The 13,366-nt window shown below is 42.6% G+C and overlaps 1 protein-coding gene across 1 annotated transcript in view; it reads left to right on the top strand.

Annotated features, from left to right (window-relative positions):
- The window catches only part of LOC124121145 (segment polarity protein dishevelled homolog DVL-3-like), a 57,337-nt gene extending 44,831 nt beyond the window's left edge, over positions 1-12,506 (top strand). The window contains exons 16-17 of the mRNA XM_048394670.1: positions 9,047-9,277; positions 9,655-12,506. Coding sequence (XP_048250627.1) covers positions 9,047-9,277; positions 9,655-9,695 — 272 coding nt within the window. The 3' untranslated portion in view covers positions 9,696-12,506. The remainder of the gene's footprint in view (positions 1-9,046; positions 9,278-9,654) is intronic.
- Positions 12,507-13,366: the final 860 nt, after the last annotated feature.

The raw sequence follows: 13,366 nt of genomic DNA, 5'->3' as shown, positions 1-13,366 counted from the left end.
TCAAGAACTAATCGCTGGATTGTCTTCATATTTGGAACTATAGTGTATATACAGACTCTGCATACACCTGTCAGATTTGGTGACCTTGACCCCATTTTCAAGGTCACAGCAGGCAAATCTGTTTTTGGAGTTGGAAAACGGTGTTGCCACAATATCTCAAGAACTAATCGCTGGATTGTCTTCATATTTGGTACTATGGTGTATATGGCGGGGGATATTTCGTCACTCTGTGACAAATACTTGTTATCAACTTATGACACCGGCAGCCCACAAACTCATCAATGTTGGCACATGCTACATAGATACTTATTATCAACTTATGGCACCGGCAGCCCACAAACTCATCAATATTGGCACATGCTACATAGATACTTATTATCAACTCATGGCACCGGCAGCCCACAAACTCATCAATATTGGCACATGCTACATAGATACTTATTATCAACTTATGACACCGGCAGCCCACAAACTCATCAATACTGGCACATGCTACATAGATACTTATTATCAACTTATGGCACTGGCAGCCCACAAACTCATCAATATTGGCACATGCTACATAGATACTTATTATCAACTTATGGCACCGGCAGCCCACAAACTCATCAATATTGGCACATGCTACATAGATACTTATTATCAACTTATGGCACCGGCAGCCCACAAACTCATCAATATTGGCACATGCTACATAGATACTTATTATCAACTTATGGCACCGGCAGCCCACAAACTCATCAATATTGGCACATGCTACATAGATACTTATTATCAACTTATGACACCGGCAGCCCACAAACTCATCAATATTGGCACATGCTACATAGATACTTATTATCAACTTATGGCACCGGCAGCCCACAAACTCATCAATATTGGCACATGCTACATAGATACTTATTATCAACTTATGGCACCTGCAGCTGTATCATTTCACTTCATGTCATCGTGTCCCAATTGCGTGGATCGATGCTCATGATGTCAATCACTGGATTGTCTGGTCCGGACTTGATTTTTTACAGACCACCGCCATATAGCTGGAATATCACTGAGTGCGGCATTAAACTTCATTTCTGTATAATTACTTCTTTGAACGATCAGTCTTCAGTAAAAATAGGATGATGTTTTGTTTCTACTTGCATCATGTACCACTGCATCTTGCCTTCATTTTTTTTTTTTTAATTTTACGGGAAAGAGAGAATAGATTGTAACCACACTTTCATTCTATTTGTGACGACTCTTGAATTTTATTCTGCTCTTCATGCATTGTCTTACTTCTAAAATGGGGGAAAAAATGACTTACCTGTAAAACTGTCAAGTATATTTTTCATCTTACCAGCCACATATTATTTTTTTTTCAGTTTACCAAGAATAATTATATTTGTATTAACAACATCAAATTTAATAATCTGTAAACAGAAATAAATACATTTGGAAGAAGAAAAAGTTGGATCATGAAAAACAAATAGAAACAATACATCTATTTTTCCATCTTCACTGTATTGGCAGTGGCTGTCTTCACACTGTCAAGTAAAACCCTGTATGTACACATATCACCTTCATCGTCACTTCAAATAGACATTACCCATCATGCCCCTGTCTCGTCTTGACACGACACACACCAGTGCTGTTCGGCAGCCTTGTTCTCTGTGTACAGCTTTTGCTCTGCCATGTTGCGCCATTTCCGTTTCCGCAGCAGTGTGTTCGTTATCAGCTTGCTATTCTTTTCTGCTTGCTTGATATTGGTTTCTCTGACACACGAAGGTGCAGTTACCGGAATTCATCCTGAACTTTGACATTGAGAAATGTCTCCCAACTGGACTGATAGGAGCTGTGAATGCAGGCAGGCTATGGAAGCATAGGAGTATTGGAATATGCACTACAAGTTTCAGTTTTTTGCAGGCTATCCTACTTTGCAGTCATTGTCAGCTTCTATGTCTAGTTTTCACAACGTTCTTGAGAAAATAAGAAAATACAATCTTATCTGCAGGATGTCTGCTGGTCTTTCACATTTTCTATGGTAATATTCAAATAAGAATTATTGGATGTCACTGTTCAGTTAAAAACAGAACAAAAGTGTTACTGTATATTGTGTTGTGTGCTTACTAACTACCACATCTGGATAAAATGGTAATCTGTAAGAAAAGATCATTACTCCTAGACGATAGTGTGCTATTTTCTTAGCAAATGGATGAAACTGTTCCAAACTACCTCACTATGTACTGTGCAGTGACATTCCATTGAGATAGAGAGCTATGACTTTACAAAACAAGGTTACAATGCAGAGACCTCACAGTTTCAAGAATATTGTGTGCTTCTGTTTGTTTTTGCACTAAGCAATACAAGACCCGACTAAAATGGGAATTATTCATATTTTGTTTGAAATGACGATGACGCTGTCGTTGACGTTTGACTTTAAGTCTATGGCTCTGACTTGCACCACCTTGGTGATAGAAATGTGTTGTTAAAAAACTCACGCAACGTAACACGAAAAACACCAGCAGACATCCTGAAGTATTTTCTGGATATAATTGTTGATGTTTCAACACAAATCAATATTTCAAATGATACATCCCACGATTGCTTGTACTATCTAGGGATAATCTTCAATTAATGTCCTCTTCTTGTGATCACTGATCTTGTTTTGTATGATGGACTACTCTCACATGATGATAACTTGCACCAGTCTTTCAGCTCTCAGTAGAGGGGACTTCAACTTCTGCTTCTCCTTCTCAGCCATTTTAAATATCGTAAGACTGGCTAATAATGCTGTGTTTTGGATCTGCCTAGTCTCCGATCTCCCTCAGTGTTCAAAGTGAGCATTAAAGTCGAAGAGTCCTTGCCAAAAAAACCATGTTAACTGTCCAGAATTTAAGGATCCCTAGATTTAAATACTAGCAGCAATCTCAAGGTTCTCAGGACCCCAACTTACTTTCAACCACTGCTGTTGATTTTGATGATAGGTTAATCACATACCGTATTTGCCGTAAAAGCACCCCGGGCACTTCGGAAATTGCAAAGGAGGATGTTTACTAAAACCATATTCAAACAGTTCAAACGTTGATGAAACTGAAACTTCTTCTACAATAGTAAATCACATAAATGTTTAGTCTTTGTAGGGGCACTTATAATTAATACTAACAGATTGGTCTAGTAGTTGGTCGGGGTTCGCTTACTGAAACAGGGTGCTTAATACGGTAAATATGGTACCCAAATGGAAAGTTCCTTTTTTAAACCGCTGCTGAATTTTGAAAAAGATGCATCCAACTGATCCGTAATATTGAGACCCTTAGTAAGAACCACAAGATTTTTGGGGTCCAAATTTGGTCGGAATGTTCACACTTTGTTGAAAGTAAGAACAAATTAATTAACATGGTTGATAATTCAGTCTGACATTTACAGATGTAGATCGAAATGATATCAGAATCTTTGTCCCCAAACTGTATAGACTTTGCACTGCTCTACTTTACAAGCTTAAAGCTTGAATGTCACAATTTGGACTTTAATGTGACTGATAAATCCAATTTTTTAAGTTCTGATTATGATAAAAATTTCTAAAAGAGTTCTTACCCCCCAAACGTTTATGTGTCCAAATTTGTCCAAATTGTGTCAGCAGGTGCTTGGCCTTAATGGCCTGAAGAAAGCCTGTGTGAACTTATCTATCATTTGTAAACATTGACATTTAGATATGGTTGCCATAGTAACTAACATTGTTACCATGGTATCCAGTATTTGACATATGCCCCTCTCTCTCTCTCTCTGACTACCAGTACAAAATGCATGTTTGTGTCTCCCCCGGCACTGGCACGGTGCGGCCGAGAAGTTCCTTCACAAAACTCTCTGTCATGATGATACGTTTGAACCTAACAACAATATTCCTGGTGTCAAAACCACGGCACAAGCCGCCACGTCCGCGAGTCAAAACAAGACAGGTTAGTGACCCGTTGCACGGAACACCATCATCTCACTATCGTCATCCGAGACAACACATAACGACCTTGACCTCATGCTATCGTCTCCAAAGACATTCACCATTGTCATCTCATAGCCTGGAATGTCATGTTGGCATGGTAATCAGACATCAGTATTGTCTCATCATCTCGTGATTAATGCCATCAATATCATAGGAGGTGGGTAGCCTAGTGGCGTTCACTCATCACACTGAAGGCCTGGGTTTGATTCCCCACATGGGTACAATGTGTGAAGCCCATTTCTGGTGTCCCCCTCCGTGATATTGCTGGAATATTGCTACAAGCGGTGTAAAACAATACTCACTCACTCATAGTCTCATCATGATGTTGTCTGTGGCATGGAATGTCATGTTTTAATCATTGCCAAACATCTGGTGTCATTCCTGAATATCATCACCAAGCATCGTCATCATATCTTGAACTCATCACCCCCAGTGGAAACACTTTAGCTGCTAGAATCCTCTGCTTGCAATCAAGGATTTCACCGAAGTGGTGAACATATTCAGTGTGCTCGCCGCGAATAGATGCAAAATTGCTGATGCAGCATTAAGCAATATTCACTGACTCACTCTTCAGTGGGCATCCTTAGTGCTTTCCTCAAACACAAAGTTGACACCATGATACGAAGGAGATACTGGTCACAGCTGTGTTAAACACACTCCAGACTGATAGAACCTATGTGCTGTGCCACCAGCCATGTCACGTTGCTACCACTCCAGACTGATAGAACCTATGTGCTGTGCCACCAGCCATGTCACGTTGCTACCACTCCAGACTGATAGAACCTATGTGCTGTGCCACCAGCCATGTCACGTTGCTACCACTCCAGACTGATAGGACCTATGTGCTGTGCTACCAGCCATGTCACGTTGCTACCACTCCAGACTGATAGAACCTATGTGCTGTGCCACCAGCCATGTCACGTTGCTACCACTCCAGACTGATAGGACCTATGTGCTGTGCTACCAGCCATGTCACGTTGCTACCACTCCAGACTGATAGAACCTATGTGCTGTGCCACCAGCCATGTCACGTTGCTACCACTCCAGACTGATAGAACCTATGTGCTGTGCTACCAGCCATGTCACGTTGCTACCACTCCAGACTGATAGGACCTATGTGCTGTGCCACCAGCCATGTCACGTTGCTACCACTCCAGACTGATAGGACCTATGTGCTGTGCTACCAGCCATGTCACGTTGCTACCACTCCAGACTGATAGAACCTATGTGCTGTGCTACCAGCCATGTCACGTTGCTACCACTCCAGACTGATAGGACCTATGTGCTGTGCTACCAGCCATGTCACGTTGCTACCACTCCAGACTGATAGGAGCTATGTGCTGTGCTACCAGCCATGTCACGTTGCTACCACTCCAGACTGATAGGACCTATGTGCTGTGCCACCAGCCATGTCACGTTGCTACCACTCCAGACTGATAGGACCTATGTGCTGTGCTACCAGCCATGTCACGTTGCTACCACTCCAGACTGATAGGACCTATGTGCTGTGCCACCAGCCATGTCACGTTGCTACCACTCCAGACTGATAGGACCTATGTGCTGTGCCACCAGCCATGTCACGTTGCTACCACTCCAGACTGATAGGACCTATGTGCTGTGCTACCAGCCATGTCACGTTGCTACCACTCCAGACTGATAGGACCTATGTGCTGTGCCACCAGCCATGTTACGTTGCTACCACTCCAGACTGATAGAACCTATGTGCTGTGCCACCAGCCATGTCACGTTGCTACCACTCCAGACTGATAGGACCTATGTGCTGTGCTACCAGCCATGTCACGTTGCTACCACTCCAGACTGATAGGACCTATGTGCTGTGCCACCAGCCATGTCACGTTGCTACCACTCCAGACTGATAGAACCTATGTGCTGTGCCACCAGCCATGTCACGTTGCTACCACTCCAGACTGATAGGACCTATGTGCTGTGCTACCAGCCATGTCACGTTGCTACCACTCCAGACTGATAGGACCTATGTGCTGTGCCACCAGCCATGTCACGTTGCTACCACTCCAGACTGATAGAACCTATGTGCTGTGCCACCAGCCATGTCACGTTGCTACCACTCCAGACTGATAGGACCTATGTGCTGTGCTACCAGCCATGTTACGTTGCTACCACTCCAGACTGATAAAACCTATGTGCTGTGCTACCAGCCATGTCACGTTGCTACCACTCCAGACTGATAGGACCTATGTGCTGTGCCACCAGCCATGTCACGTTGCTACCACTCCAGACTGATAGGACCTATGTGCTGTGCTACCAGCCATGTCACGTTGCTACCACTCCAGACTGATAGAACCTATGTGCTGTGCCACCAGCCATGTCACGTTGCTACCACTCCAGACTGATAGGACCTATGTGCTGTGCTACCAGCCATGTCACGTTGCTACCACTCCAGACTGATAGGACCTATGTGCTGTGCCACCAGCCATGTCACGTTGCTACCACTCCAGACTGATAGAACCTATGTGCTGTGCCACCAGCCATGTCACGTTGCTACCACTCCAGACTGATAGGACCTATGTGCTGTGCTACCAGCCATGTCACGTTGCTACCACTCCAGACTGATAGGACCTATGTGCTGTGCTACCAGCCATGTTACGTTGCTACCACTCCAGACTGATAGAACCTATGTGCTGTGCCACCAGCCATGTCACGTTGCTACCACTCCAGACTGATAGGACCTATGTGCTGTGCCACCAGCCATGTTACGTTGCTACCACTCCAGACTGATAGAACCTATGTGCTGTGCCACCAGCCATGTCTCGTTGCTACCACTCCAGACTGATAGGACCTATGTGCTGTGCCACCAGCCATGTTACGTTGCTACCACTCCAGACTGATAGGACCTATGTGCTGTGCTACCAGCCATGTCACGTTGCTACCACTCCAGACTGATAGGACCTATGTGCTGTGCTACCAGCCATGTCACGTTACTACCACTCCAGACTGATAGGACCTATGTGCTGTGCTACCAGCCATGTCACGTTGCTACCACTCCAGACTGATAGAACCTATGTGCTGTGCTACCAGCCATGTTACGTTGCTACCACTCCAGACTGATAGAACCTATGTGCTGTGCTACCAGCCATGTCACGTTGCTACCACTCCAGACTGATAGGACCTATGTGCTGTGCTACCAGCCATGTCACGTTGCTACCACTCCAGACTGATAGGACCTATGTGCTGTGCCACCAGCCATGTCACGTTGCTACCACTCCAGACTGATAGGACCTATGTGCTGTGCCACCAGCCATGTCACGTTGCTAGTTTCTCCCTGTTCATCAGTACCCTCATTTACATCATCATCATTCAGGTTTAGTTGAGCTGTTGTACATTGATGCTGTCATTTCCCTCTATTAAATCTCCTCTGGTTCTCTCAACATGGAGTAGCAGGTTGTTTGTTTTACATCTGGGTGTTTGTGAGCAGTGCAGCAGGTGCTTGTGTCATTGCCTCGTGGCTGCTTTCAGTGAATGTTTAATACCAGTCAGCAATATCCTGGCTTGAGTCTGGGCCACACAAACCCGTGACTGAAAACATGAGCAACTATCATGGGCAAGATAACACACTGACAAGTCCTGATTCCTGACCACCCTATCCTCGTTAGTCAGCTCCTGTGACCAGCATGGGATACGGAGGACTGTAACTGACCGGAATCCCTAAAGGGGTGTTTTCTTTTCACTACAAGCCATATACTGTAAATCTTGAAATTAGTGCATCTCCAAATTAATACGACTGCTGACACCGAGGCAAAAATGCAACTCCCCCCACCCCATCCCAAGTGGAAAGATACATAGCCTTGCCTTAATCCTATCAAATACAAATAGCACTGCTTATAAGCACCGAGTAAAGAACTTCCGTAATAACAATAAACATTGTTGTGTTAAAAACAACACAGTTATATGTTTTTTCTGTTGACTGGCGCTAAGGAAGTTCAAGGCAATAAAATAATTGAACCAACAACAGTTCACTGATTGGAATGGTCAATGATGCCTAGTTTGACACGAGTGGGTAGAGCTCTTGACCCCAGCACTGATAACTCACTGTAAGCCTATTGTGTAATTCCTTTTCTTTAAATGACTTAAATCTTGTTTGTGTATATATTCAAGTTGGTATTTCCGCTATCCAAAATGTGCGGTAAGGCTGTCTTATTGTTGATAGTCATTTTGGAGACATAAATGCAAAGTTTCATAAATGCAAACAAAGACCACTCTCATTTTTCGCATTTAATTCACGCTCGCATTAATTTGAAGATTTACAGTAGTTGTAGAAGTTGGACACAGCCTCAACATTCTTTTCTTTTTAAAGGATGTCCACATTCCACATTAGCTTTGGCTCACTGTTAGGTTATCATATTATTTTTGTGTCACCGTTTTGCTTTTCAACACTCCTGGGTTTGTCAGCTGTTTGATTGCACTGTCAGCATTATGACCGCTTTCACACAGGGCCAAGTCAGTGCTGAAAGCATTACCTGTATGTCAACACATATTACATCTTGGCTAGTTAGGTGGGGTCGTAGAGAAAACATGCTTTGTCAGCAAATAATCGGGAATGGTGTCGTGTTCCTCGTACACAGCATAGAACAGCTACATTGGCTGACCAGTGTTCTTCATTGTGTTGTCGTGTGACGTGCTTCAAACTGTGGTGTCTGTCATGTCCTGGTGAAGGGAGGTCACTGTAGTGTGACGTTAAGCTGTGGTTTGTGACGTAGTTCATGTTCCTAGGTTAACATGTAGAATTAACATTAACAGTGTCAAGTAGGTTTCCTTCATGGTAGTCTTGCATATGTCCATTGTTTATGCTAATGAAAAGTTATAATTAATTAATCAGTTATTGAACATAAACAAAATTACAAATAATTTTACAAATGTGAATAATTATGATAAAAAATGTAATTATGATTTCACTAAACAATGTCAACTGCATGCAGTAAGATTAGAACTTTTGCATTTGAATGTGTAAAGTGTGTCTGCATGAGATCTACAGTTTAGTACAGTGTATTAATTCCAAAGCCCTTCTCCTCAAAGACGTGGTTGTTTTTTCAGGGAGCAGTGCATCTGGTAGCAGCAAGAAGGAGAAAGAAAAGTCCGACCGAAAATCTGCTAGTCCTGCTGGGAGCGGCGGCGGCAGTGACACTGACACAGCCAGCCTAGCGAGCGCGCGACGAGGTGCCCCCAGCGATCGCAGCCTCCCCCCACCTCCTGGGCCTCTTGCACAGATGCCAGCAGACCTCAGTGGGAGCAGGCAGTCCTTTAGAATGGCCATGGGAAACCCATGTGAGTTCTTTGTGGATGTCATGTGATTGGTCACATGTCCAGGTCATGTGACTGACTCCAGAGCCAATCAGCTTGATTGTATTGCATGCAGAGTGATTGAGCAATTCACCAGTGAACCAGAACTCGTCACTTGAGTGTAGAGTGAATCGTTATACTGCAGACTACTTATACGCAGTTTTATAACTTATGTCCAAACTTGTGGAAGATCGGAACAACAGTTTGGCTCCAGAACACAATGTTCGTCCAAAGGATCTGATTTGAAACAATGTCTATCTATTTTCTTTGATCATTTTCAGCCTACTGTGTTACTACATATGCGCATTCTTGTAAACCTGTGTGTATTTAATGCATGACTACGGTGTTGTTATTTATTGTAGCTCTTCTAGAGATTGAGGACATACCGACCACGATTGACTGACGGAAAGTTGCTGCCTGTCTGCCACCTGCCCGTTGCATTCTTCCCTCCGCCCGTTGCCCGCCCGCCCGTAGCCCGCCCGCCATCTCACATCTAACCCACTTCGTTCTTCTAACAACGCTAACCCTTCTACAGTGCCCGCCCGCCTCGTTCGTTCGTTCGCTCTCTGACGCTCTTTCCTTCCCATCATGCAATTAACCCTGCTGCATAAACCTCTGTTGGACTTCTCAAAGCCTTGCTTTGGATTTCACATGGGTGGGTGTGCACCAATAGACATGATCGTGGTTAGTCATGTGACGTGTCATCATGTGATACCTAGCACCGAGGACAGACCGGCCAATGAATCCTGTCCATGAGAGAGAGAGAGAGAGAGATCACAACATTGTATACAAAGTTATTTTTGAAGAAGCCAGTAGGTGTGTAGCTTGACTGAATGCTGTAGAAGACGTGAATGCTGGAAATTGGTTTTCAGTTTCCACAACAGTTACTTCCCTTTGTTTCAACTCGTCTTTCGTTTCCTTATTCACTTTCCTCACTCACCTTATGCATGCTTTCCAAATGCTTGTGTAACCATTGCCAAAATTAACACTGTCAAAACAGAGTGCAGTCTGCTTGATCACAAATACTTTTTCTATTCTTTGCCTGTCTATTGCTGTTCTGTTCACATCTGCTTGTCTGCATGCGTTACCTTTAATAAACTAACTCATGCATAATTCTTTCATGGGGTGTTGATAAAGAGGACTTTATCTAATGGTTAAATCTAATCCAGTTTTGGAAGAAGCGAAACATAGGTTGATTTTGACACCATTCGGAAAGAATTCTGCAAGCATGGCAACCCACACCCAAGCCCCATTCTAAGCATGGCCTGTCATCCTCAGCACTGCCCCTCCCACCTATCCCAGCATCCTTTTGGCATGCAATATTCCGTCTCAGTGGCCAGCATGTCCGTCATCAAACACTCATGATGACCTCATTATCTGCTGACAGTGACGTCATCGTCATGAGTTTGACCTGAGAAACATATCAAAGTGTCCAGCTGCATCCAATTTCGAGCTAAATTAATTGAACTTTCATGCAATGGTGTGAAAGTAGAAATATGTTTATTTTATAATTTATGTTAAAGCTTTATTTCAGGTTTCGACAATCAAGTTTTATTTGAACTGGAAATTGTCTTATTAGTTCAAATTGTCTAATTATATTGGGAGGGTAGCCACCTGGCATAATTTCATTGATTTGATAGTGATAATATAAAAATCCCTAATGAGGACATTTTTGGAAATTTTTGCTATTATTGGCATAATTTCAATTATCCTGGAAGAAATAAAATTGAACTGAATAAAGTGTTTTCCTTCCATGAAGGATCGTAAGTATGAAGGTGATTTAAATCAAATTCCATAATAACTACGTAAGTTTCGGAATTCTATTAGTGTTAGCATAATTCATTGTTAAAATCAATTTCTGAAAGTTGTTGTGCCTTGATAAGATAATGGATGTTGAACAGCTGGAGGTCATTTGTCAAACGTCAGTCGAAGACCGACTTAAAAGGTGAACTGTTTGTCGTCTTCTATACCCCTTGCTTTTGCAGGCCATGTTCTTACAAGCAGTTCCTCAGTTACGTACTACACTGACGCGTGTGCAGTTTACGTACATGCTACGATGTGTACATAAGTCGTCGAACATGCTACGATGTATGCATAACTTATCGAATATGCTACGATGTACGTAAGTCCTACATTATATTTGTAAGTCAATCATTGTGGCACAAATTGTGAGGCCTGCACAAATAGTATGCGTAAGTCCTACATGCTACGATTGATTAATTTACGTAATATATTAGACATACGTCACACGTCCATGTTACGATGAGTTATGTCATACATGTGTGTGTAATGTCTTATGGACATGCTAAGATTGAGTTATGCATGGTAGTCAAATATGTTTACGTTGAAAACAAGAGAAAATTGCTCAACGTGGATAATAATGAGTTTTAGTCTTTGACATGGTGGTATATTGTTACTTCTGTAATTCTGATGAATTGTTTGTAAGTTTTCTTTTCATGTTTGCATACATACTCATGGTATGGTAGTTTACGATTTAGTTAGAGCAGTAGTTGATAGAAATTGTTTCGATAATTGTAACGAGAGCAACAACTTTGGATTGAACCTGAGACAGTACAGCTACTATTTCCATTGGTTTCTGGGTTGAGTGGTTTTCTCTTGTTAATGAATGCCTTGTACAAATGCAGAACACCAGTGTATGACTGCTAGAGTGACAGTGCGAATGAATGCTGTGGGAGTGCATGGTACATAGTATGCAAGACCGGCTGACTCTAGTAGCCGTTAGTGAGAAACCTGCTCGGATGGACTATGCTATTTATCTTGACAACTTTTAACCTTTTGTACAGACTACATCTGCTATTGTATATTATTTTCTGTCCTTGTACAAAGCTTCTTCACCTGTACAGTTTTACTATGTGCTTTTTTATGTTGATGAGAGTTGTCTCCCTTTGTCAAGTACGAAGTTGTGATAAGACATATCGATGATTTTAAACGAGTGTTGGCATGAACACATTGCTCTGCTGATAATCTGGTGTCCATCCATTTAACTTGCTCTTGTGTGCATCACTTATTGTTTGTTTCAACAAGTATATTTTATATGTCACTATTACAGCCTAATGTGTAGACTTGGTTGAGATTGTTTGCCTACTTGTTATGTAACGTAAACCTGGCGCCGATTCTGAAATAGATATCTGAGCTTATTTCTGAAATCGAGAGAAACCTGAACTGTGAAGATATATGAATATTGTCAACTTGATTTGTTGTCTCTGTTATTGTGTATCCAATCAACCATCATCTTCCATCATGTCCGGGAGTGGGGTAGCCTAGTGGTTAAAGCGTTTGCTCGTCACGCCAAAGACCCGGGTTTGATTCCCCACATGGGTACAATGTGTGAAGCCCATTCTGGTGTCCCCTGCCGTGACATTGATGGGATATTGCTAAAAGCAGCGTAAAACCAAAGTCACTGGCTCACTCCATCATGTCCAGGTGAACTGTCTCTGTTTCCCGACTTGGGTGCTAGTTGTCCTCGACATCATCGCCAAAACATCAGAACAGGACCTTTCCCGTCTACAGTGCAATATCCTTGCTTTACCATATAGCAGGTCCCACATACGAACCATTTGAAACAGAAGTTTGTAATGAACCTTTACAATCAACGCACAAGTTTTAGAGCTGCTTTGTTGTAGTTACAAGCTGGACTTTTACTTCAGTGTTAAAGAGCGGATATATGTTTTAATTTATTATCAGATCTCGACTCATTGCCAAATTTTATGTTTTTATATTTTACCTTCTTTCACCAACTTCAACCACAGAGCTGATGAGAACTTAAATATTTGTCAAATTCAGTTGCTACTTACGGACTGGTCATTAATTATGGGGGCGGGAGAGCCGGTGAGATTAGGGGAGGAGGGGGGGTCAATAGAAAATGTCACAGGGAAACAGAGGGAGGAGTGTCACAAAATTTAACACAAGTATGTAGGGGGAGGAGAGGAAAGAAGGGAAAATGACTTTTTTTCCAAATAAAAGCAATGACCAGTCCCTTATCTAAATGAATGAGTGGTGATCTGTCTCTTTTCTCATTTGAAGGGGCACAAAGATGAGGAAGATTAGCATTAC

The sequence above is a fragment of the Haliotis rufescens genome, unplaced genomic scaffold, assembly GCF_023055435.1.
Source record: "Haliotis rufescens isolate VD_foot unplaced genomic scaffold, xgHalRufe1.0.p SCAF_13, whole genome shotgun sequence".
NCBI classification, from domain to species: Eukaryota; Metazoa; Mollusca; class Gastropoda; order Lepetellida; family Haliotidae; genus Haliotis; species Haliotis rufescens.
This window is presented reverse-complemented; position numbering and strand designations above follow the sequence as displayed.